The sequence below is a fragment of the Rana temporaria genome, chromosome 2, assembly GCF_905171775.1.
Source record: "Rana temporaria chromosome 2, aRanTem1.1, whole genome shotgun sequence".
In the NCBI taxonomy this organism is placed as follows: Eukaryota; Metazoa; Chordata; class Amphibia; order Anura; family Ranidae; genus Rana; species Rana temporaria.
In genome coordinates, this window is record NC_053490.1 from 118,160,031 (window position 1) to 118,186,683 (window position 26,653).

Genomic DNA, 26,653 nt, shown 5'->3' on the forward strand with positions numbered 1-26,653 from the left:
GTAAGGCGCTGTTTCCCATAACTTTTAAATTACAGCTTTGACTGGGAAAATAAGTTAAAGAACCCTAGTTACATAGTTACATAGTTAGTCAGGTTGAAAAAAGACACAAGTCCATCTAGTTATTAAGCGACAGTGCAAATTTTCAGGAACCAGTAGTCTGCTGGCAAAAAAACATTCCAAATAATAATTTATTCTCAAATTACCTTTTTATTATTTAAAAACTGAATAAAGGATTAAAGCACCTCTTTGCATTTTTTTATTGATCATCCTTCAACTCTTGACATATGAAACATGCAGCATTACATTACTCTTGCTTTGACGCATACAAATGTTTCCAAAAAGGTAGTTTACTCCTTGGCAACCAGTACAGAAATGTACTTTAAACAGTGACATTAACTTTGCCAAAATAAAAAACACTGTGCCAGTGCGAACAATTACACCCAGAGACTACATCTGGTCATCTTCTATAAAGGAATACTAAGACCTGCCTCGGATACATATTGTATGCAGACAGTTATCCACATGTTCCTTTTGAAAAGATGCTCCAACATGTATTAAGTGAAGTACTACTGCAAAATATCAGTATCCTCAAGAGTTCAATATCTGGGATGATGCTGTACTGGAGTACTGGCCGTTCTTGTCAGCACTAGCACAAGGAATTTAGATTTAACAAAAAGGTTTACAGAATTTAAAATAGATGTACCAGTATTAAAGAACACTCTTCATATATGTGCACAATATTTACTTTTTGCCCTTTATGTAGCTATTATGTCCCAATAACAGAAATCTTCCAGCCCGAGTCAACAATCTGCCAAGAACTCAGGTTATCTTGAAGAACGCCTGTTCACTTACAATAAAAAGATGAAGGTATGTGCAGGAGGTAGGAAGTGGTATAAAGGGGATGCTAAGCTTTAACTGTATATATATATATTTTGTATTTTATTTTACTTTAAAGGACCTCCTTTTCCTATAAGAGGAGTACAGAAAGCACCGAGCAGACATCCCACTTCAACTTGTGTCTAAACATCCTGTATTCTATCTTGGGTTAATATTCTAAAGCAGAACGTTGTGGGAAGTGCTCACGCAGTGAGATGTCATTCGTTGTATAAAAGAGTTAGCCCGCTTTATTTAGAATTTTTTATTTTTTTTGCTGCTTCTTTATGACCCCCTTTCCGTGCCTCAGAATCCTTCTCACCACATGGTGTAACCTCCGTCCGAGCCACCCATGAAGTAATTGCCTTTTCTTTGTGTAACCACAACATTGGCACCTTGCATGGCTGCCAGCTGGGCTGCATTTGGAGGACAGCCAGGTGGTGGTGGCTAAAAAAGAAAGAGAAAACAAATAAATAAGAAAAATGCTTCTAGACAGGTTTACAACAAATGTGATTTACACAAAAAATAAGAACAGGACGGCGGTCTCTTCTGCTGTTATTTAATTTGTCATTTACACACTACAGCATCTCTTGGTGAAAGGGCCACACTAACGAAAACTCTAGGAAGAAGAGAAAAACAAACATACAACTCAGCTTTCGCTAAACCCTCCTATTCTTTGGATCAAAACAAAATGAAATAATCCTTTTAATGCCCCATTTTCATAACCTACCCCACGCTCCCCCTCCACAGATGCATACTTGCCTCGACCCAATGATTGTAGCTCTAATATTTGTTTACATTCAGCTACCCAAGTCTTTACTGTCCTGACTGCACCTGCGCATTATCACCCTATTCACTTCTATGGGATCATCTCAAGCATCGGGACGTGCCCCCCATAGAAATCTATGTGGCGTTACTGCACGGACATGGAAGACTTGCAGTACTGGATGTAAACAAGTAGCAGAACTGCGGCTGTTGGATCAAAGTAAATATGCATCTGCTGAGGGGGTGAGTTAGGTCAAGGGAAGGAGGCAAGGGGTCTTAAAGTGCACTTACCTTTAAAATGTTTTTTTAACCACCAGAGACGTACCGATACATCACTGGAGTTTGAGTAGTTACACCGGGATAATGCCTGCAGTCGTACGTATCATCCTGGTACTGTTTTTTTCAGCTGGAGGTCAGCTTTATTGCACAAGCAATCCTAGTGGCCAATTAGCAGCTGGATTGCTTTTACAAGCAGAGGGAAGGGAGACTCGAGTGTTCAAGAACAGAGCTATTAATCACAGGTTGTGTGCTGGAGCTCCCTCCCGTTTCACTTTTTTTGCCCCCATCTTAGTTTCAGGAAAGCTCATACAGACAGCAGAGGAATGAGGCAGCAGACATAAATTACACTCTGTGCCCTGGATTGAGACACGTACACAGTATAGAGGGATAGGTTTTGTTTATATTTCATGTCTGAGGTTTACAACCACTTAAATAAAAGACAATACAATACCAGTCAAGTGATCACATGCCAAATGGCGGCTTCACAGCAGATGGCAATCCAGCCTATTTAAAGTGACTCTGCAATTTGCTTAAATAAATCTAGCTGAGATTTCCTTGCTACAAAATATTTTATTATATATCTTTTCATGGGACAACACTGAAGAAATTACACTTTGCTACAAAAGTAGCGAGTGTGCAGCTTGTATAACAGTGTAAATTTGCGGTCCCCTCAAAATAACTCAACACACAGCAATTAATATCTAAACCGCTGGCAACAAAAGTGAGTACACCCCTAAGTGAAAATGTCCAAAATTGGGCCCAGAGTGTCAATATTTTATGCGGTCACCATTATTTTCCAGCACTGCCTTAACCCTCATGGGCATGGAGATCACCAGAGCTTCACAGTTTGCCACTGGAGTCCTCTTCCACTCCTCCATAACAACGTCACCAAGCTGGTGGGTGCACAGTGGAGGTAAGTATAACATGTTTGTTATTTAAAAAAAAAAAAAAAAAGTTTGCCTTTAGTGACCCTTAAAAGTTCGACAGTCTCCCATATTTACCTATTTCAGCTAGTAATGAAGGCATAGATATTGCTGGGGACGTTCTGAAAAACAAAAGGTCACCTGTGTAGGCCGCCAGTTTATGTTCTTCTCCTTTAACCAAGATACCCCCAATATCTGTATGGTCTTGACCACCGTGATGCAGCTCAGTTTTAAGGGCCATGGCAATTTTTTCATAGCCTATGCCATCTTTATGTAGATAAACAAAATTTTTTTTCAGATCCTTAGAGAAAGTTCTTTGCCATGAGGTGCCATGTTGAACTTCCAGTGATCAGTATGAGAGAGGGAGAGCAATAACACCAAATTTAAACACACCTGAGACCTTGTAACACCAACAAGTCACATGACACCAGGAAGGGAAAATGGTTAATTGGGCCCAATTTGGACATTTTCACTTAGGAGTATACTCCCTTTTGTTACCAGCGGTTTAGACATTAATGGCTGTTTGTTGAGTTATTTTGAGGCGACAGCAAATTTACACTGTTATACAAGCTTTACACTCACTTTCGTGAGATACTGTATACAGTGGAACCTCGGTTTAAGAGTAACTTGGTTTGAGAGGGTTTTGATTTGCGAGCAACTTTTTTTTTTTAATTCTGACTCGACAAGCTAAATAGGCCTGCAGTACCTCATTTGACCTGGGGTACGGGGGCGCAGAAGCCAAACAGAGCCGAAAATAGGCCTGCAGTACCTCATTTGGCCTAAGGTATGGGGGCACAGGAGCCGAGAAAAGCCGAACATTGGCCTGCAGTACCTCATTTGGCTTGCGGTACGGGGGCGCAGGAAACTAGCCAAAGTGTCCTCAGGCCTTTTCGGCCGTTTTTGGCGCCCCCATCTCTGGCCGCATTCGGTATTGCATCCCATTGAAGTCAATGCGAAACAAATTATTTTAGTTTCCATTGACTTCAATGGGAAAACTCACTTTGATATGCGAGTACTTTGGATTACGAGCATTCTCCTGGAACGGATTATGCTTGTAATCGGAGGTTCAACTGTATTCACCTGGCAGTCCATGTTTCATCGCTGGACTTCAATTTAAAATAAAATTCAGTAAAAAAAAAAAAAAAAAAAAATTCTCATGTACATTTTCAACACTTTTATTACTTTGTTAAAAGGGGTTGTAAAGTCAAAAGGTTTTTTTTATCTTAATGCATTCTATGCATTAAGATACAAAGCCTTGTGTGCAGCAGTCCCCCTCGGTGCCCCTAATACTTACCTGAGCCCCATCTCTGTCCAGTGATGTCCACGAGTGTCTCAGCCGTCAAAGACTCTCCTTTCTGATTGGCAGAGACACAGTAGCGGTGCCATTGGCTCCTGCTCCTGTCAAAGTCGGGTAGCCAATCAGGAGAGAGAGAGGGGCCGAGCGGCTGTGTCTGAACAGACACAGGGTGCTGTAACCCGACTTGGGTGCCCCCATAACAATCTGCTTGCTGTGGGGGCACTCAACAGGAGTGAGGTGCCAGGAGCAAAGGAGGGACCCAAGAAGGAGGATCTGGGCTGCTCTGTGCAAATCCACAGAATAGAGCAGAGAAGTATAGCATGTTTGTTATTTTTATTGAAAAAACTAAAGACTTGACAGTCACTTTAAATAGTAAGCAGTCCCATGGATGCCAAACCTAGTTCAGAGCATGAGTAGCAGCCCATTTTCTTTAGAAGGACTATAGTGGAACCTTGGATTACGAGCATAATCTGTACCAGGAAAATGCTTGCAATCCAAAGTACTCGCATATCAAAGCGAGTTTGCTCATTGAAGTCAATGGAAACAAAAATAATTTGTTCCGCATTGACTTCAATGGCATGCAATACCGCATGCGCTTTGGCTTGAATCCTGCTCGTTTTGCGAAACACCACACGCAAACCGAGTCAGTTTTTTTTTTTTAAATACCGTGCTCGTTCTGAGAAACGCTTGTTAACCGCGTTACTCGCAATCCGAGGCTCCAATGTATTTACAACTATTTACAGTACAAGCAAGACATATGCCCCTCAATTTTCAGAAATATTAGGATATCGGTGGTCACAAGCAAAAAAAAAAAAAGACTGGTTTAATTTCTGTGCGAATAAGACTTTTTGGCTTTGGTTAAGAGAAGGATTGCAGCATTCTACTAGCAGTATTGACAACAGAAAAGTAAACAGTAAGAGAGAATACTTACTGGCACAGATGCACTATTTCCAGCACCGAACCTTGCGCCTGCATCAAACCCACCATCCACAAGGACTGTAGAGCCATGGGGATACATAGGTCCAATTGGGTAGTAAGCCATGGGAACGGAGGAAGCCATTTGTGCTACTGGCATAGTTTGAGGCATTGGCACATACATGGAGGTTCCAGGGTAGGGGGCAGAGAGAGTTGGCATATTAGGAGCAGGTTGGTGAACATACCCTTGGCGATAAAGCTGCAGAAAAATAGAATTAGAAAAAAAATAAATAAAATGGCAATCCCAATGACAAAATGTATTTCCAGAACCCCTTAACCCAAGTAAGTATTTCAAATTTATCCTGAAAATATGAGCAAGACAAACATTTTATACAGTAATTTCATTCACAATCATTTTTCCACCTACAAATATCATGTGTTACGTTACCTCAGAATAGGCGGGAGGAGCATCTGTGTAGGGAGGAGCTTGTTGAAGATGCATGGCTTGTGGATAGACAGACTGTGGATTGGGAGTCTGGGTTGGATAGGCTGGGGCTGAAGGGTACTGGCCTGTAGAGGAAAAGCAAGGACAGATATATAGGTAAACATGATGTTATGACTGGTAATGAACTTTCAGTTACATATTAAAGCATGCCATTGGGCATTTCCATATATCAAGCACCTTTTACAATTCACAAATTTCCACAATTAGACCAATCAGTATTCTGAAACAAGTACAGGAGCCCGCCTCTAATTGCCCCTTTTATGTGCTGGGACAAGGATCAACACAATAAAAAAAAAAAAAAAATCTTAAAGTCATATGTTCGGCCTTTAAATGCAGGTTAAAAAAAAATAAGAGAGCTTAACCACTTCCCGACCGCCGTATGAATATGTACGTCCACAGAATGGCACATACAGGCAAATGGGCGTACAGGTACGTCCTTGCCTTCTAGCGGGTGGGGGTTCCGATCGGGACCCCCTCCGCTAAATGCGGCGGTCGGATTCCCGCAGGGGAGCGATCCGGGCTCGTTTATAGCCGCTTCGTCGCGATCGCTCCCCGGAGCTGAAGAACGGGGAGAGCCGTATGTAAACACGGCTTCCCCGTGCTTCACTATGGCGCTGCATCGATCGAGTGATCCCTTATATAGGGAGACTCGATCGATGACGTCAGTCCTACAGCCACACCCCCCTACGGTTGTAAACACACACTAAGTGAACACTAACTCCTACAGCGCCCCCTGTGGTTAACTCCCAAACTGCAACTGTCATTTTCACAATAAACAATGCAATTTAAATGCATTTTTTGCTGTGAAAATGACAATGGTCCCAAAAATGTGTCAAAATTGTCAGAAGTGTCCGCCATAATGTCGCAGTCACGAAAAAAATTGCTGATCACCGCCATTAGTAGTAAAAAAAAAAATAATTAATAAAAATGCAATAAAACTATCCCCTATTTTGTAAACGCTATAAATTTTGCGCAAACCAATCGATAAACGCCTATTGCGATTTTTTTTTACCAAAAATAGGTAGAAGAATATGTATCGGCCTAAACTGAGAAAAAATTTTTTTTATATATGTATAGCAAAAAGTAAAAAAATATTGATTTTTTTTCAAAATTGTCGCTCTATTTTTGTTTATAGCGCAAAAAATAAAAACCGCAGAGGTGATCAAATACCACCAAAAGAAAGCTCTATTTGTGGGGAAAAAAAGGACGCCAATTTTGTTTGGGAGCCACGTCGCACGACCGCGCAATTGTCTGTTAAAGCGACGCAGTGCCGAATCGCAAAACCTGGCCTGGGCATTTAGCTGCCTAAAGGTCCGGGGCTTAAGTGGTTAAAGCCAGTGTAAACTCGCCGATTTACCGGTTTCCCATTTATTTTTTAATAAATGGTATTGAATCCTTATTAAACTTATCAATGTTGTTTCCCAGTGTTTTCATTTACATTCTGCCTAATACATGTGCAGTGAATACCACTGCTTATGGCATCTCCCAACTGAACTTTCAAGCCCCAAATGACTGGCGTCATGGGTTTATCACACGTACAGCATCATGGCAATTATAAATCAAAACACAGGCTAGGATGGTGCCATCTTTGGCTGCAAAAGTATTAGTTCCACTTTAGAATACAGTGGTCACTGTATAGGTATGTTGGCTACATGACTCTTGAGAACTGTCCTTCCCTGCATCAGGGTTGCTTATGAAGAAACTCTGCCTTCACAAAATGTATACAAAGCAGAGAGCCTTAAAAATGTCATTCACTGGTTTAGAGCAAAAGTTCTCCAAAACTCTGGCCCATTGCAAGATTTATCTGGTTCTCTGATGTAAAGGGTGACTCTGATAGGGAAAATTTCATTAAGGGGAAACTCTAATGTAAGGGCAATTCTGATATAAGGGGAACTTTGATGGGGATGCCATTGTTCGGTGTGATTGAAAGTTGATTATACAAAAAAATACCCCAATTAAAACATTCATTTAAAATTTGATCTGTTCACGTATAAAAGATTTTTTTTTTTTTTGCCCGCAAAGATTTTTAAAATAATCACAATGGGTGCCTTGTACTGAACAGTGTGGAGACCTCCTGGCTTTAAATACGGTCAGCGATGGTAGTGAAAATAAAAAGTATAATGTATTGTTACCAGTGAGCACTTCTATTGAGTGACGATTGCAGCACTGACTTTGCTTCCACCTTCAGGTGATGGACACAGCCAAAAAAAAAAAAGATGTGAATCCTTGCCCAGGCATAAACTATCCCAGCTCAACACATCGCAGTTTTGTAGCAAGCCATGAACAAAGGAAAAAAAAAGTGGGATCCTGTGATGTATTAAAGAAAAAGATTTAGCATATGAGCCATTTTCTCTATTGTACATCACAGTACAGAACAGGGTGTGATGGACTTTTTACCTATATGCTTCAGGTTAATCCTCCCTGCTTGTTTAAGGCTGTTAATTGTAGTTACTCTTCTGCAGCTAGCCCTGTTTCAAATGTTAATTGTTTTAGCCCTGTGTTTACTGGGTACTGTGATTAGATAAGTGGCTTGTGTTAATTATGCTGATTGCTTCATTGTGATAATTATCTCTCTATATGCGGTGCCGACTCGGCTAGCTACTGAGTAGTTCAAAGAAATATCTTTATTTCAAAGGAGCTGTATTGAAGACCCCCCACTGTGTGAGGGGGGCGGAGATTTGTCATTGTAACAGTTGTAACCACATAAAAGCTCTGGTTTCTTAACATTAAAGTCTGTCTTGTTCAAGCAGTAAGCTGGTCTCATGTGTGGCTTTCTGGGCGACTCCAGGGATATCCCTCCTCGTGGAAGATTGGGGTGATTTTCGTTATGGAAAGAAGGGAACGTTGACGGGGATATCATACCGATACCGTCACAATTGGTTGGTAGCAGCGGGATCTTCCCTTCTATTCCCCTTCACACCCGGATTCCAAGCAGACACTGGAAGAACTACTGGAAGTTCCTGGAAGGATCGCTAGCAACAAAACCAAGCGGGTCATCATAGCAGAATTAATGGAGCTAGACCAGGAGAACGGGATTGCAGCAACGCCAGCAGTACAAGAGATGGAGACACCAGTGATTCAGGAGGAGTCACCAACCAACAAGCTAATGAGAGAGAAGCTAGCGTGGTTCGGCCCGAACCCAACGCCAGATGTGGTTCTGAAAGTGATGGACCTGTTAGCGGAGGAGGCTAAACAAATAAGGGACGCAGAGCTACAGAAGGATAAACAAATAAGAGACGCAGAACTACAGAAGGATAAACAAATAAGGGACGCAGAGCTACAGTTAAAACTGGCAGCAGTCCAACAAGCAGCCGCACCTTCTACGAACAGTGAGTACAGCACAGCAGACGCAAGGAAGATTCCGTTTAGCGCTTTTAAAGCTTTTGATGAAAAGGACTGTGAAATTGATAACTACCTGGCGGATTTTGAGCGACAATGTAACCTGCACCGAATAGCTAGAAGAGAGTGGGTTGCAATATTGTCAGGCAAACTGTCAGGCAAAGCTTCTGATGCTTTCCGGACCGTGCCAGATCAGGATATCCATAGCTACGCCCGGGTTAAAGAAGTGCTCCTGGCTCGCTATGCAGTAACCCCAGAGTCCCACCGACAGAAGTTCAGGGACTCACGCAAAACCACGAAAGACTCTTACGCAGAATGGGCATGCCAGCTGTCCCTGTCGGCCTCTAACTGGGTTAACAGCAGCCAGGCCACCACCGCAGAGGACATTTTGCAACTAATGCTCCTGGAGCAATTTTACAATCACATCCAGACGGACGTCAAGGATTGGGTGAGAGATCGCAGGCCCATGACTCTACCAGAGGCCGCGAAGTTGGCGGATGAATATGCGGATACTCGCAAGACAAACCAGGTCACACCACGGGTACAACCCCCACAACCAACGGCGCCCTCACACCCACCAGCCGCTAGATACCAACCGCCTAACAGACCGATGACATATAGCCCTCGCTACCCACGCCAGGAGGACAACGAACAACGCTGCTTCCGGTGCAAACAGTTGGGTCACTTCAAGCAGAATTGCCCCATGAATGACAACACCAGGTCAAATTGGTCTCAACCTGGGTACCGCCCACCAGCAGCAGCCCATTGTGTAGACTCGGCTTGGGATCCCCAGGAGCTGGGTCAGGAAGAACCATTGGGCACCCCTTACGAAGCCCTCATGGTACAATCTGTTATTACGGACAACAGGGAACACCATTGTCAGCTGGTCATGGGCGACAGCCATGAGCCGGAGGGGCCTTGGAGGGAGCTGGGCAGAAAGAGGCACCGCCAGCTAACCTCCAAGAAGAAGAGGTCCTGGAAGTCATATAACCAGCGGACCTGGGAGGAGAAGAAGCGACTGGAGGAGAGGGAGTCACAGCGGGCATCCCAGATGCGGGCCGAGATGTTCGCCAAGGGCCCACCGGTGGCCCCTTACACCCCCACCCAGTTCCTGATGATGAAGGACCACGTGGAGAGCCTGCAGGACATGAGCAAGCAGGATCTGATCCGTGAGTACATGGAGCTGGAGGAGTGCATAAGCCGCATGGAGGAGGAGAACAACCACCTGAGGTCACAGCGGGCTGACCCCCCCAGGCTCCATGAACTGGAGATGGAGCTGGAGAAGCTCAAAGAGGAGAACCGGCGGCTGCGGAGGGAGCAGGGGGTGGCTGACCTTATGGGGCTCTGAGTCCCCTCTCCCCCCCCCCCCCCGGACTCTGAGCACCAGTGCTACAGCACTTCAACAAATATAACTTTTTCTTTTTATGAATCTCCTGTGATTGTCACTTCAGAGCCATAACCTGCCCCTCCCATAGCGGGACACCTAGATGGCGGCGCACAGACCCATTCGCCATCTTCACACTGACTTCTGGTGACTCTGCAGATCGCACAAAGACTTGGGGACTGACCGGCGTGTGATCTGACGACCCGGTGGCATACCTGAGTCGGGAGCAGTTGTCAAGGGAGGTCAGTCATGCCAAACGGAGTTAACCTCGGACTAAAAGCTCTGAACCCGTCAACCCTACTGGACCAGGGAAGGTCCAACCGGGTTTGCCGGAGCAGGGAGAAGAAGGGGGGCCATTGTGATGGACTTTTTACCTATATGCTTCAGGTTAATCCTCCCTGCTTGTTTAAGGCTGTTAATTGTAGTTACTCTTCTGCAGCTAGCCCTGTTTCAAATGTTAATTGTTTTAGCCCTGTGTTTACTGGGTACTGTGATTAGATAAGTGGCTTGTGTTAATTATGCTGATTGCTTCATTGTGATAATTATCTCTCTATATGCGGTGCCGACTCGGCTAGCTACTGAGTAGTTCAAAGAAATATCTTTATTTCAAAGGAGCTGTATTGAAGACCCCCCACTGTGTGAGGGGGGCGGAGATTTGTCATTGTAACAGTTGTAACCACATAAAAGCTCTGGTTTCTTAACATTAAAGTCTGTCTTGTTCAAGCAGTAAGCTGGTCTCATGTGTGGCTTTCTGGGCGACTCCAGGGATATCCCTCCTCGTGGAAGATTGGGGTGATTTTCGTTATGGAAAGAAGGGAACGTTGACGGGGATATCATACCGATACCGTCACACAGGGTATCTCCATATCCATTAAAAATAGGGATGTCTCAAAGCACTGAAAATATGGGGATGGCAACAAGACAGCAGATCTGAAGAACCAAAACAGAACGGGTGAGAATCTCACACAGCTGCCTGCAAGGACCAGGTAGCAGCCTTACATGCTTGAGCTGCAGAAGCCCGATGTTAGATTTGCTAGATTTGGGAGCTGAGCGATCCATCCTAAATTGAGGTTGCACAGAGTCAACGACCGGTGGAACAATATGCATGAAACCTTGTATGAATGCACACACCAGGGAACGAGAAACATTGGGGCTTTGTAAAAGAACCACCAGGACCAAAAATTGGCCTTTGATACTTGGTACCCAGGGCCAGACTCTGGTCAAGAACTGATTGAATGATTGAGATCCATCTTAAAGCAACTGGGTTATATATGCTTTGTGCAGGTTTTTATCTCAGTGAGCAACTAGCTTCTTATATTTTCTTCTCTTCTATTTCTAGAACACCCACTTTTTTTTCTTTGAAATTAATAAAGATGGTTATTTTTAAAGATATCTAGGAAGAAAAACTTTGTTTATTATGGGACATAGCGGTTTACTTCTTGTTAATCTAACCTGCAACACCTGTACAGCATATTAATGCAAGGCAGTTGTTGAGAGAGTAAGTAGCGTGCATAGAAACTTGATCAATCCCCCAAGGCTTCCCTTCAGGCGGCACAGAGGGCCTATGTGTTGCTTGGCAAAGAACCATTCAGCAAGCATTACACATCTCAGGTCAGAAACACAGCACAAAAATTATTAGAAAATGCTGCATCAGCCTTTCTGCCATGGAATAGAATTAAAATACACACACATTTTTCACTGTTTGGAACCTATGGTGCTAAAGAAACCAGTAGTCAGAGATGTTTCTGCAGTATGACGTAGCACAGTCACGCCGTTCTGCAATCTCAGCACTTCCTAATGCTGTACAAACCTAACCAAGAGCACAAGATGTATGGAGCTCTGGAAGGGAATGAAATGACTGAACTGGGCAAACACTTGACTGGCAATCTGCCTGTTTTTTTTCTGCCTGTGTCAACCAAGGACAAGCACGTTGCAAATACAAGAAAGAAAACCCAGCAAGTTAAAGCAAGAAAACGTGAATGATTTTTGCAGCAAGGTGTTCATATAACAAGATGATTTTTTTTTGTAAATTCTTATAGGCTGCAATTCAAAAAAACAAATCTGCTGCCTCGAATAGGCTCAGTTCACAGCAGCACATTACGCTGATGTGCGCTTTGTGAAAATGGAACATGTTGCATTTAAACAGTGCAACACATTATGACACATCACAGTTCCCTGCAATGCACATTCTTCAGTCTGGAAAAAAAATAAAAGTCAACTGTTAATAAAAAGACACTTGCCTGGCCAGGGATCCAGCACAGTCCTCACCCAGGCCTGTATTTTGCCAGGGTTCGAGTCCCCAGCACCATGTTTACTGTGAGAAGCTGGGTGTGACTGCCTGCGGCTTCACAACGAGCATGCTGCCCTTTGTGAATTGACCCACAAGCCTCCAGGGACCCAACGTGTTCTAGAAGATTGCTGACAGAGAAGAATAGGATATGAACTTCTGTTCAGATAGGCGATCTGAACAGAAGTGGGTATCTGCCGAAACTAAAGGCTAATGTGGAACTTCCCTTTACAGGTAAAGTTGTGCTTTAAAAAGGAAGAAAAAAAAAAAACGTAATATATTCTGGCTCCTGCTGTGAACAGAAAAAATCCTGTACATCAAACATTAAAAAATACACATCAACGCAATAAACTACAAAAACACGTCAACAGGTCAACGTAAGTGTATTTAACGTGCATCAGTGGGCTAAATGCAGTTTGTACAATGCAAATCTAACCTTACAGGCAATTCCTAAATTCTAAGATTAAAGCATCAGGAAACGTACAAGATCAAAAGTGGAGTACTATCCAGATCTTTCATGTCAAACATTGAGAAAGGGAGCAATTAGTCATGTTACAAGTTCTGTATAAGGCTCATTCACATATGCCTGCTTTGGTCATTCTTTAGATTCTTTCTAAAGCTATAGAAAGCAGACATGACATATCATTGCTATTCTTAGTGTACACTGGCTTCAACAAGTAAACGCCAGAGCAAGGTATAGGAGAGCGCACTTAAAAAGCTTCCAGAAAACCGAGTACCTTACTTCAAGCTGTTACATCACATTTTGGCCCCAGTTTGGAAATGTTAAGCACTGCTCTAAAAGTTAATTTAAATTTTCTTTAAACTGTTATTCTTCACATCAATCCATCTGACTGACTGGGTGGAACCCTTTAGACCAAGTTGGAAAAGGGGTCTGCTCAAACTGATATCAAACCCTGCACCACCTCTTACATTAGCTATGCCCCTGTCATTCTACTGTCAAATGCCAGCACTTTAGTGTGAAGCGAATTTGTCCTTTATCAGCTGAATGACAGGAGGTGGGGCATAGCACCAGGAGAGGTTGTGGCTTATTTTAACTTTGAAATAAGGGGCCCAAGGACAGCCTTAGTCTAGGTTCTGATAATCTTCAGAATGATCTCTGTATAGCTTAATATAAGTGTCTGAAGGCAGAAGAAGCCCAAGGGCAGCCTATGCCTATGCTCCAAGAAGCTCTACCGAAGAGGGTTCTTAACCTACGGGGTCACCGAATCCTGGGCTGTTCCTGAAGCCCACGCTGCTCTTCCAGCCTTTTCGCAGCCACCCAGCAGGGTTGTCCCTGAAGCCTGTGGCGCCCAGCTGGACTGCTCCTGGAGCCCACAGCGGCTCAGCTGGGCCTCTTCACATCCGCCCATTAAGTTCACTGCATGGATGGGGGGGGCCAGACTAGAGGTGAGCTGACTGGTGAGAAATGTGAAGTGGGAGGGGCTGGAGGAGACCCCATCTCCCGATTTTGGCATAGGTGTCACTGCTACGAGACACCACGAAGTCGGAGACACAGTGAAGCCAGAGACACAGTGACACTACCTGCGTTTATAGATGCTATTAAAAGTCCCCACTACATTTCTCATATCAGCAGATGACCTTGATCAAGAGCACTTGTTGGCTGATCCGAACTCCCCCTAGCATTGCCACTCATCCCAACTCCCCCCCCCCCACCAAGAAGGGAAGGAATAAAAATAGTGAATACATGGAAGGGAGAGGAAAAGAGGGGGAGAAAAAAAAAAAAAAAAAAAAAAAAAAAAAAAAAAGGAGAGAACGAAAAAGAGAACGAACAAGACGGCTAGAGAGGGGAGGAGAAAAAAAAAATAGCATAGAGAGCGAAAAAGGGAAAGAAAGGAGAGCAAAAAAGAGAAAAAGAGTTGTACATCCTAAAATGTACCATAAGGGGTTTTAATACTGTACAAGTGGAAGGGACTCAGGAACCGCTAAATGTCTGTGGGTTAGGGGCGCAAATAACTTGTCATGCTTTGGGTGCTGTCAACAAAAATGTTACTGTTAGGGGTCCCCACAAATTGGGAAATTTTATCAAAGGGTCACGGCACTAGAAAGGTTGAGAACCACTGCTCTACAGAGATCATTCTGAAGACAAAAAGGGCCCAGGGGCAGCATTGGCCTAGGTTGGTCTAAACATCTGAAAAGTGGCGTGCATTTGTGTTAAAGCCCCCCTGAATCAATACTTTGTAGAATATACTTTTTGCTGCAAAATTTTTGGGGTATGTCTCTACCAGCTTTGCACATCTAGAGTGAAATTTTTACCCATTATTGGCAAAATAGCTCAGGTTGGATGGACAGCGTATGTGAACAGCAATTTAAGTCATGCCACAGATTCTGAATTGAATTTAGGTCTGACTATGCCATTCTAACACATGAATATGCTTTGATCTATACCATTCCATTGTAGCTCTGGCTGTTTGTTTAGGGTCGTTGTCCTGCTGCAAGGTGAACCTCCGCCCCAGTCTCAAGTCTCTTGCAGACTAACAGGTTTTCTTCGAAGATTCCCTGTATTTGGCTCCATCCATTCCTCACAATTGTGTGTCCCCCACGTGGCATCTCAAAGTTCTCGCAAAACTGCAAATGGGACTTCTTATGGCTTTCTTTCAATGGATTTATTTTTGTCACTCTGCCATAAAGCCCAGATTTGTGGAGTGCACGACTAAAGGCCAGTACACACGATACGCAAATCAGAAGTAAAATTTCACTCCAACTAACAATCTGTCGATTTTCGGATCGTTAGTATGGTGCTTTCGACAGCCGATTCTGTTTTTTCGCCAGACAAAAGCTGGATGTGCAACTAAAGCTGGCTGTGCAGACTATAACATTTTTGTTGTACGTGAACTCAGCATCTGATTTTTTGTTCAATTAGTATGGTTTTCGTGCAAAAACAATCCGTAAGCGGAAGACGACGCATGCCCACGAAAGAAAGAATACATACAAAACTAGTCAACACATTACATCACTTGTGAAGTTGTATTCTGTGGTACGAGAATTTTCGTATGGCGAGTAACCTCTTCACTTTCGACGTGAGACTAGCATGCAAATAAAAAAAAACAACACACGGCCACCTGGTCGTCTGAAAATGTGATCGTGCGTACAAGGTTTTAGTTGTTCTGTGGACAGATTCTCCCACCTGAGCTGTGGATCTCTGCAGCTCCTTCAGAGTGAACATGGGCCTCTTGGCTGCTTCTTCGATTAATGCTCTCTTTACCCGGCCTGTCAGTTTGGGTGGATGGCCATCTCTTTGTAGGTTTGTAGTTGTGCCATACTCTTTCCTATTTTCAGATGGATTGAACCGTGCTCCATGAGACGTTCAAAGCTTGGGATATTGTTTTCATAATCCAACCCTGCTTTAAATTTCCACAACTTTATTCCAGACCCGTCTGGTGTGTACCTTGGCATTCTTGACGCTATTTGTTCACCAAAGTTCTCTAACAAACCTCTGAGGGCTTCACAGAACAGCTGTATTTATACTGTGATTAAATTACACACAGGTGGACTATTTACGAATTGGGTGACTTCTGAAGGCAACCACTAGATTTTAGTTAGGAGTTATCAGAGTAAAGGGGCGGAATACAAATGCACGCCACACTTTTCACATATTTTTGTAAAAAATAAATACCATTTATAATTTTCCTTCCACAATTATGTGCCACATTGTGTTGGTCTATCACAAAATATCCCAATAAAATACATTTACGTTTTTGTTGTAACATGACAAAATTCGGAAAATTTCAAGGGGTGTGAATACTTTAAGGCACTGCATTATACACACACACACATAAATCCGGTGAAAAAGTACAAAATAATGACAGCAGTGCGTGTCTGCTGGCAGAAATAAAATATACCTACAATAGAACAAACAATTTATGGTAAAACTCCTGTGAAAAAACTCCAAAAAAATAGTGAATGATCTTAAATAATTACGTGCACTATAAATTGCCAATTAAGATATTTTCTGCAGAAGAATAAATAATATGCAAACTATTTCACCATCCACAGCAATTCCTGAGTGTACGGTGCTCCAACTAACAATAATTCCTGAGTGTAGGGTGCTCCAATCCAAAAGTGACCCTGTTTCCCTCAGCCTCTCACCTTGGCTGGCTTGCGATTAAGCCTCTTTAAGCCAGCCAAGGTGAGAGGCTGGGGGAAACAGGGTCACTTGCACATTTGTTTGCACACAGCACTTTAATATTTATTGTGCAATAACAAGCGCCATAACACCCACCTTATCTACATTCTGTTTAGTGTGTGAACACTGCAGTGTAGGTGAGCATAATGGGAAATGTAGTTCCAAAACATCTAGGGTGCCAAGGTTCTCCATTACTGCTTTAGAATCACTAAAGAGTCTCACCATCTTTTTTGAAATGTGTCAGTTTTGTGTTTTCATGCTGTGAATTTTTTTTTTTATAATCAAAAGACTTTTGACTGGTTGTTTAGCACTGTCAATAGGCTGTTAACATGTAAAAACTTAATGGAATATTAACCTTGGCCCACTATCTAAAACCAAGAAAGAAAATTGTCCGACATCTATTAAAGAAAAATTCTACAGGTTAGCAGAGTTCTGTAATTCCTAACGTCAGCCCATTTATGTATTAATACAATATATTAACATTTTTATATAAAACTGATCCATTATTTGCTGTCATTAACACAAACCTATTGTTCCACTTATTAGAATGTAAAGAATATTGTGCCTTAAAGCGGAGGTTCCGCCGATTTTTTTTTTTTTTTTAAAGTAAGCAGCTACTAATACGGCAGCTGGGGACTTTTAAAAAAACTGGACACTTATCTGTCCAGCGTGCCCGCGATGTCAGCAGCCGAGACTGAGCAATCACTCGGTCCTCGGCTGCTTCCGCTGCCTTCTTTGTGAGGGAATCAGGAAGTGAAGCCTTGCGGCTTCACTGCCAGATTCCCTACTACGCATGCGCGAGGATCGTGGCGCGCCGTCACTGGTCCCCGCTCTCTCCTGGGAACAGCGTTTCCCAGAAGAGGGGGGGGGGGGGGACGTCACAGGCTGGATTCCCGAAAGTGGTGCAATTACCTGTCCAGGTAGATACCAGGTATCTGCACCCCCTCCCCATTGAAAGGTGCCAAATGTGTCACCGGAGGGGGGGGGGGGTATCCAAAAAGCAGAGGTTCACCTTTTGTGTAAACCTCCGCTTTAAGTAAAGGACTTCACTTATGTTACCAGGAAAGCAGCCATGAACAAACGGTATCCAATTAGTACATAGGTATTTCTTTCAGTTCTACAGATCTGGCTGAGTCATGGGCACTATGACTTTACAAGAAATCAGTGAATTTTTCATTTCTTAATTAAGAGATACAGTCATAAAAAGTCACTTACAGATGGTCCTTAGTGACAGATATATTGAGAGGCTTAAAGCAACGTGCATATCTGCGGTCAACAAATATATAAAGTGAATATTACAGATTCTCCAGAATATATTTCACAAGGTAAGGATTATCCTCCAGATTCCTTGGGTCCCAAAACTAAATTAAGTGTTTAATATACAATTAAAAGGCAAAACTCTTTTTTTTTTTTCCTTGAACAGAGTGGAGAGGGATTAGAACACCTGTCTGGTTTTATTGTTGTCCGTGCCCTCGTTAGGAGGATTCACGCTCTCTATTTTTCCCTCTTTAATGTCATCACTGAAAGTAAAAAGTGAAGGGGATCCCACATTCTGAATTGCCCCCAGAACAGTAATAAAGGGGAAATGTTCCAACAAAGACTAGTTCTGGTGACAACTGGGGAATTCCTGTTTTAGCTATGGGACAGGACATGAAGGGAAACCAATGGGACAAAGATGGTAAAACAAATCTGACAGGTGTTATAACCCTTCCAAACTTTATCTGAAATAAAAAATGCCTTCAAATCTACTTTAATTCTTTTTTTTTTTTAAGTCTGAAAAACTGCTCCAGAAAGGTCCACCGCATATATTTTAGAAAACCCATAAGATTCCTCGACACATATGCGATTCCCCAAGTGCACTTCCAGAAAACCACAACCCTTTCTTAGTAAAAACAAAGGGCCAGATTCACAACGTAACTTTTCTGATTTAAGTTACATCGCCGCAAATTACACAAGTTAGTGCCCGATTCACAAAGCACTTACCTGGAAATGTGCGGCGGTATATCCTAAATCAGTCCGCCGCAAGGCGGACCAATTCAAATGGGGCGAGTCCCATTTAAATTAGGCGCGCTCCCGCGCCGGACGTACTGCGCATGCTCCCGACGCTATTTTCCCGACGTGCTTTGCGCAAAGTTACGATGCGCCAAGGTTTTGTGAATCGCGACGGGTAAAAAAAAGTTGCATGGGGAAAAAACGGGTACACTTTTACATGGTGTACTAACTTTACACTTTGTAAAAAGGTACCCCATCTTTGCGACGGCAAACTAACACTTACGGCGACTTAACGAAGAGAAAAAGCTTTGTGGATCTCCGTAAGTGCTAATTTGCATACCCGACGCTGGATTACGACGAGAAATGCCCCCAGAGGCGGCCGCGGTACTGCATCCTAAGATCCGACAGTGTAAAACAATTACACCTGTCGGATCTTAGGGATATCTATACGTAACTGATTCTATGAATCAGCCGCATAGATATAAACAGGGATACGACGGCGTATCAGCAGATACGCCTGCGTATCCCTTTTGTGAATCTGGCCCAAAGATTTTAGCTATTAGGTTATGGCAAGTCTGTTATAATCATGTGGGAAAAAAAATGAATCCGTCTTGATTACACAAAAGTTGGGGGTGGGCACATACACAGCTCCCGCTTACTGACAGTGATCACAACTTATTTTTTTAGGCTCTACCCAAGTCTTCACAAGATGCCTATAAATTACATTACTCAGTAAAGCTTAGCTACCGCTTGGCCATCGGCTCCAGAAACAAAGTTAAAAAGTAACTCCACTTATGTTGAGAGAAGAGGGAAAAAAAAAAAAAGTAATTCCCCCCCAAGGAATGTTGTACATTTCAAGGATTTTAAAAAACTTTGTTGCAGATTTCTACCTTTTGTTATTCTGAAGAAATAGCTGTGTTTGTGTCTTGTATCTTAGTAAAATAAGTGATAGGGGGCGCTGTAAACCTAAATTGTGTACCCATTGGTAAAAAAACATATTACATGGAATAATGTGACATGTGCAAATATAAAAAAAAAAAAAGTGCTGTGTGAGGTATCCAGTGCCTACCAAAATCAATACTCAGCATTGAAAGGATTGTATCTTAGTGTAAACTTCTGTAAAAATCTGTGAGCAAATTACATAAGCAGAAAATTATGTTCTGTCCACCATCAGTGTACAGAACACGCCTCCAGATTGCCATATTGCATTTTACATAAAAAATTACAGTACTGCCAATTGAATGCTATTATTGACCCCCACTCCCCAAATACAAAATTGTATTAGCTTTTTTTTTTTCTTCACGAAAGTGGAGTTACCCTTTAAACTAAATTCAAGCAACAGTGGCATTTCTGACAAATGGACTTGCAGCGTTTATTCTCCATGTAAACGTTTAAAATGAAGTATAGGTTTACTTTAAAACTGACTCTAGCCTTACCTTTCCTCTTCCACAGGTGTACAGACTCTTTTACTTACTAAATTCCCACATCAATTTCACTGCAAGCTTTTCTTACTATGCATTAACACTGCAGCAAGTCAAAATCTGCCTTTAACCACTTAAGGACCCCCTACCGACTATATACATCGGCAGAATGGCACGGCTGGGCACAGGCATGTACAGGTATGTCGCCTTTAAGAGCCCAGCCATGGGTCGCTTGCACGTGACCGGGTCCGAAGCTCCGTGCTATTCCTTCAGAGCGCATGCGCTGGTGACGCCACTGGCTGTTGCTCACTAGAATATCAAATTTAGGATATATTTATTTTACCTACAGGTAAGCTTTATTATAGGCTTACCTGTAGGTTAAAAAAAAAAAAAAAAATAGTGTTTACTACCACTTTTTAGATTTGAGATCTAAACAGTTCTGCTATAAGACTTAGACAAAGCAGCAATAACTTGGGGTCACTACAATTTTATATAGCTCTCAGCTACGTTCCATACATTTCCAAGTGCTAAAATAAGCGCTGGATGGGAGTCTATACAATGCAAGCCTGAAAAATCTGTTTGTCAGTCTGCAAGCCTTGTCACATTCTTTAAACTTGAAATGCTTCTGAAATTCCTGCTGTCCGTGCTGCAATTTAGGTGCTGGTCAACCCCAACCCTGAAAGCAGAGGCACTCTGTTTAGCACTTATAACTGTATATTTCACACAGGCTGCCATTTCATACTCTGTCACCCCGTAAGTGAATTACATTTTGATCAGAAGCAATATCGATAAACGCTTAAAGGAAAATGTAACAAGGTGACTTTCTTGCACATGGTATATGTAAATCGCTGAATATGAACTAAATGTAAAGCATACCATCTACATACAAGTCGTAATGATTAATGAAAAGCTTACGCCGATTCTTAATGATACCCACGTCAAAGTGTTGCGTACCTGGCATCTTTGGCTCAATCACTTCCCACCCTCTCAATTGACTGTGCACTTTCAGGAGCTTTGATTATACGCGCCATTTCTCCTGCCAGTCAGCACAGGCCTTTGGCGCCCCCCATTTTTCTATTCCTTTTCTGTTTCCCCCTCCTGCCTTTCTTCCTTTTTGTCTCCTTCCTTTTCCTTTAAGGTAAGCCCCCTTTGCTCCTTTTTCTCTTTCCTTATTTTCACCTACCTATAGGTGTCCTATAGACAGTGATTATATCTCCCAGTCAATTATACATTATCAACCTGATCCATGCCCTACTATAGCCTTCTTTGCTAATATGTCCATGGTCTTTCTTGTAATATCTTCCCAACTGTTCCTATTGGTTACCATGGCTTAGGACTAAGGAGACTCTGTTGAATTTTAATATCGGATGAGTTATTTATTTAAAGTTGTCCGTTTCCAAAGTCCAACAGCTTTACTGGTGAGTAGTCCAGGTTATGATTCAAAACATGACACAAAAAAAAAAAATCAACGTATATTGGTTGTATGTTTTGTCTGCTATTGTAATAAAAACCAAGTGAAAAAAAAAAAGTTAAACAAAGAAATATAGCAAACTGGATGAATATAACAGAATCAGCCAAGTGCTTTGCACTGTAAAGTATTCTGAGAAAAAAAAAAAGAAAATTATATATATCACACACACACACACACACACCACCACACTGGATTTCCAGGAAACGGCTGACACTGGTTATTAATCTGGTCTAGCCAAAATACTAAAAGGGAAAGAAGCTGGCTAAAATTGCATGACATAATATCTCTTTTTAGATTGTAAGTTCCCTTAGCAAGCCCTCCTAATCCTTCTGTACTGGAACGTACTGTCTCCCTTTATACTGTAAGGTGCTGTGCTGACTCTTGGTGCTGAATAAGAATAGTATCAGTGCCTCACACATTGTCAGGGGTCCAATTTCTTACCACATGACAGCAATAAAGGTGTAGGTAAAACCAATACTTTTTTTTTTTTTTTAAAGGAGGGATGGGAAGGCACAAAAGCGCTGCCAATAAATTATTTTGCCATCTGTGTCCCTTCAGGGAGCTTTTCTTACCAAGTCTTCCTCTCCTAGACACAAGCTATATAAGAGGAGATTTTTATTGGAAGATTTACCCTCAACTCCTGTCCTCGTGGCCGCTATAACTTTTCCCATGTTCTGCGATACTACCTAGCAGGGACACAGACAGTAATAAAACTCAACAGGGGTTCTCATCCTTAATTTGACAAAAAATAGAAAGAAAAGTTTAGCTATATTATACAGTAGATCCAGATTAATAAAAGTGGTTTGGGTGCCACATTACTAAATATGAAGAGTAATGTGCAGAAAGAGGACAGGATTTTTAAGGCACCCAAAAACACAAGCATATAAAATTAAAAGTTTATTCAGCATAGTACTTTAGGAAAACGCATATATAAAATGACTGGCATGGTCCAATACAATATACCAACATCATCCCAAACTGTTAAAAAAAATAGCGGTTAACACAAACTATGGCTATACTGCAGTTAATAATGGCCTTCGAATCTATACTCATACTACTTGAAACCGAGAGGAATGGAAACCTTCCCAGAAACAGCCAAATGTAGAACAAAAAAAAAACACACACACACACACACACACACATGCACTGCACTGGGCGCTGCGATGGTTAGATAATTAATCAAAGCAGGTATGGAAAGAGGCATTAATTCTTACCCTATCCCTCACTCTGACTTGTGGGCAGAGCGAGTCCTCTATACCTAGTCTTTATGGGCATTTAACCCTTGTCATGGGTGGAGAAGCACTGAAAGGGTAATTTTTGTGCCCAGAGTTGTTTTTGGGGTTTTGTACCATGATTACCAAGTACAATTGTCAAAAAGATTGTACCAACTTTCATTTTTGCTCATAACCAGTTTGGAGTAAACCCATCTGGAAACAAAAACTGCCATTGTCAACCTCTTCTTAAAGTCCCTAGTTTCCTGGCTACAATGCTCATCCTCCCACCAACTTTTTCTGAGTCAGTGATGCAAATAGGATTATCCTGACACCTAGAACTGTCTCTTAGACCCCTTTCACACTGGGTCGCTTTGCAGGCGCTACAACGTTAAAAATAGCGCCGGCAAACCAACCTGAAACAGACGCTGCTGTCTCTCCAGTGTGAACGCCCCTGGAGAGACTTTCACACTGGAGCGGTGCGCTAGCAGGACGGTGAAAAAAGGTCATGCTAGCCGCATCTTTGGAGCGGTGAGTATACCGCTCCTGCCCATTGAAATCAATGGCTCAACGCGGCTATACCGCCAGCAAAGCGCCTCTTTGCGGTAGGTTTTAACCCTTTCTAAGCCACTAGTAGGGGGGTAAAACCGCCCGCTAGCGGCCGAACAGCGCCACAAAATTATAGCGGCACTTTACCACCGACGCCGCCCCCCCCCGCTCCAGTGTGAAAGGGGCCTTAGAACTTCTCATCTTCCTTTGGCAAATCTAAAGTTGATTGTACAAGCATTATATGGTCAGACTAACATGTACAGTGACCCTTAAAGTGGATGTAAACCCTCACATACACCCAGTGAAGTGAACAGTCTAAGATGATACACAGGGTTGAAACAAATCTCCCTACATAAGTTTTACATGTATATCTGCTGTCATTATCTGTATATATTGTTTAGAAAGTGCACATTGTGTTAGGAGATTTTCTCTTCCTGGTTAACACAGCAGGAAGTCCGGGCATACAGCCAATTAGAGGAAAGGCACACACCCCCTCTCCTCATAGGTTGAGACTTTTAGCTCTGTTTGTTGAATCGTTCAGCTCTTTGCGGAAGAAACCTCAAGGTTGAAAAAGGCTGGGACAACCAACCAGGTCAGAGCAACTCCAAACCGCAGCTCTTGTGGGATGTTCCCAGTCTACAGTGGTCAAAGCTAAAGATGCGCCAAAACATTTCGACCAATGGTGTTATTGGCAGAATGGCAATAAGAGAATAAGGTGTCGATAATGGCACTAAAAACGCACGATCTTACCACAAATTCACTGGGATTTTACAGCAAATTTGCCACGATTTTACCATGATTACTGTGCTTTTCATGGGTCATTTGACTCAAAAAAACACATCAAAAACTTTACAGTGTGTTAATAATGCATTCTTGCTGCGTTTTCAATGCATTTGAGCTGGGAGGTGAATTTTTGTGTGCATTTTTTAACTGACCAAATATGCACCAAGCTGGATTTTTAACATCACAACGGAAGCCCAGACATACATAGAATTTAAAAAGGGAGTTCACCCATTTATTAATTTTGTGACCTTTTCCCCTTAGATGGATGCTCGTTTTGTCTAGGGGAATCGGCCAGTTGTTTTAAAATATGATCCGTACTTACCCGTTTTCGAGATGCATCTTCTCCGCCGCTTCCGGGTATGGGTCTTCGGGAGCGGGCGTTCCTTCTTGATTGACAGTCTTCCGAGAGGCTTCCGACGGTTGCATCCATCGCGTCACTCGTAGCCGAAAGAAGCCGAACGTCGGTGTGGCTCTATACTGCGCACCGACGTTGGGCTTCTTTCGGAAAATCGTGACGCGATGGATGCGACCGTCGGAAGCCTCTCGGAAGACTGTCAATCAAAATAGGAACGCCCAGTCCCGCAGCCCATACCTGGAAGCGACGGAGAAGATGCATCTCGTAAACCGTAAGTACTGCTCATATTTTAAAACAACTAGCCGATTCCCCTAGACAAAACGAGCAGGAATCTAAGGAAAAAAAGTATATTGTACGGGTGAACCTCCGCTTTAAAGGCATACATTTTTCTTGAGCTAAAAAAAAGGTGCCAATAATGACCAGCAATAATGAATAATGAATATAAATTTAAATTAATGATATTAATTAAAATGTCAAATACAATTATATACAAAAACATATATATATATTAAAAAAAAAAAATTAAAAAACAATTTTAATTTTTTGGCCAAGGTGCATCCCGCATGATGTACAGGGGAAGCAAACGCTGGCTGGTGTAATAGAAGAGCTACTGTAGCTCAAATTGCTGAAAATTCAGAATTCTGGCTGTGACAGAAAGGTGTCAGAACACACGTGGGGCAGACCGGTCAGTGTGTTGTGTATGGGAAACACCAGGTAAGGTGCCCATGCTGACCCTTGTCTACAGACAAAAAGCCCTACAATGGGCATGTGAGGCGCAAACGCACTTTAGCAACAGCGATCGTGCCGTGACTGGCTGCTCCTGCGTGCCGGAGAGATGTCGGCCGCCCGAGCGAGGGCTTCAATCGGAGGTGAGCATTACATAATGAGCAGGTATGCTATGCACATTGTGCCCTTGTCTTGCAGGGTTTTCTTTTTTAAGGCTTTACTTCTTCCGTTACTGATGGCTTGATTCCAGATACCACAGCCTTCCTATAGGGGAGTTCATATCTCGTAGGATTAGGGTGGGTGGTCATAATGTTATGGCTGGTTGGTGTATAATGTAAAGACATGGAGACACACCATTCTACGCCAAGGGCAGCAGAGCTACCGTGTCATCCTGACGTATGACAGGCAGGGGGGAGGGTGTCTATAGCCTGCACTGTGCAGCACCCGGGACAGCTCGCCTTCCCTGCAGGTGGACGTAGTGAGCGGTGCGGGGGCGGATGGCCGCAAGGCATGCTGGGAGCCGCCTCCGGGCTGTATATCCTGAGCTCCTCGTACCCCGGTCTATTGTCGGGACGCCAATGAGCCCCGCGCAGCCTATGCCGCTCCCGCCCCCACCTTCCCGCCGTCCCTAAATAACCCCTTCCAGACACCCGAAACCCGCATTCCCGGCTCACCCTCCCGCCCCGCACACCGGTGACAGTGACCCCCTTCCCAACCTCCACTCCCTCCGTATTCCTCACACCGGAGCCTGCCGGGCTCATACTCGCCTTTGTTATTCATGTCTACGGTACCGCTGAGATTGCAGTGTCTCTGTGTTTTTCCGTGTTGTTGTTGGTGATGATTCTACTTCCGCTTCTGTCCACTTCCTGGTTATGCGCTCTACTCACTACAGAGGCAATATAGCAAGCGGCCGAATCTGACGAAACAGCGGCGACGGCTATCGCCCCCTGCAGGCCATGCGTGGAACAGCGCGAATCCTTCCTCCGCGCGTGCACGCTGCTTCCTTTCCACGCTGAGCGCGCGTACTTCTTTGTCTGCGCGTCCTCGCTCCAGTGGCCATGAAGGGGCAGAAATTGTGATATAGCACGAATGAACCCCTTTATCGCTGGAAGTTCTTCCATTATTGCTAGAACCTCATTCTATACTAGCAGCTTCTCAGTTTCCCGCAGGAAAATGCACTGGGTTTCCCCTGGGGGTGTGGGAGTGCTTGTGAGCATTTATGCACCCACATATGTGTGAGCCTAGAATTACTGCGATTATGCTACATGGGTGCAACTTTTATAAGATTTCTATATTCTATGGGACCAAAGTAGAGCTGGAATTATACCAAAGTAGTACAGGAACCTTGTCCAAAATCACGCCGTGCTGAGTTGCATTGACATCAATGGACACCATTGTAAAACCCCCTTTCACACGGGCCGCAGTGCGTTAGCG

General features: G+C 43.1%; 1 protein-coding gene across 1 annotated transcript; it reads right to left on the reverse strand.

The window, feature by feature from the left end:
* Positions 1 to 187: 187 nt before the first annotated feature.
* Positions 188 to 26,103, reverse strand: DAZAP2 (DAZ associated protein 2). Its single transcript, XM_040340838.1, has 4 exons — positions 25,987 to 26,103; positions 5,501 to 5,622; positions 5,069 to 5,311; positions 188 to 1,320 (listed from the first exon to the last, which is right to left on the reverse strand). The coding sequence occupies exons 1-4, from the start codon at positions 25,997 to 25,999 to the stop codon at positions 1,192 to 1,194; spliced, it is 507 nt and encodes a 168-aa protein (XP_040196772.1). The 5' UTR covers positions 26,000 to 26,103; the 3' UTR covers positions 188 to 1,191.
* Positions 26,104 to 26,653: the final 550 nt, after the last annotated feature.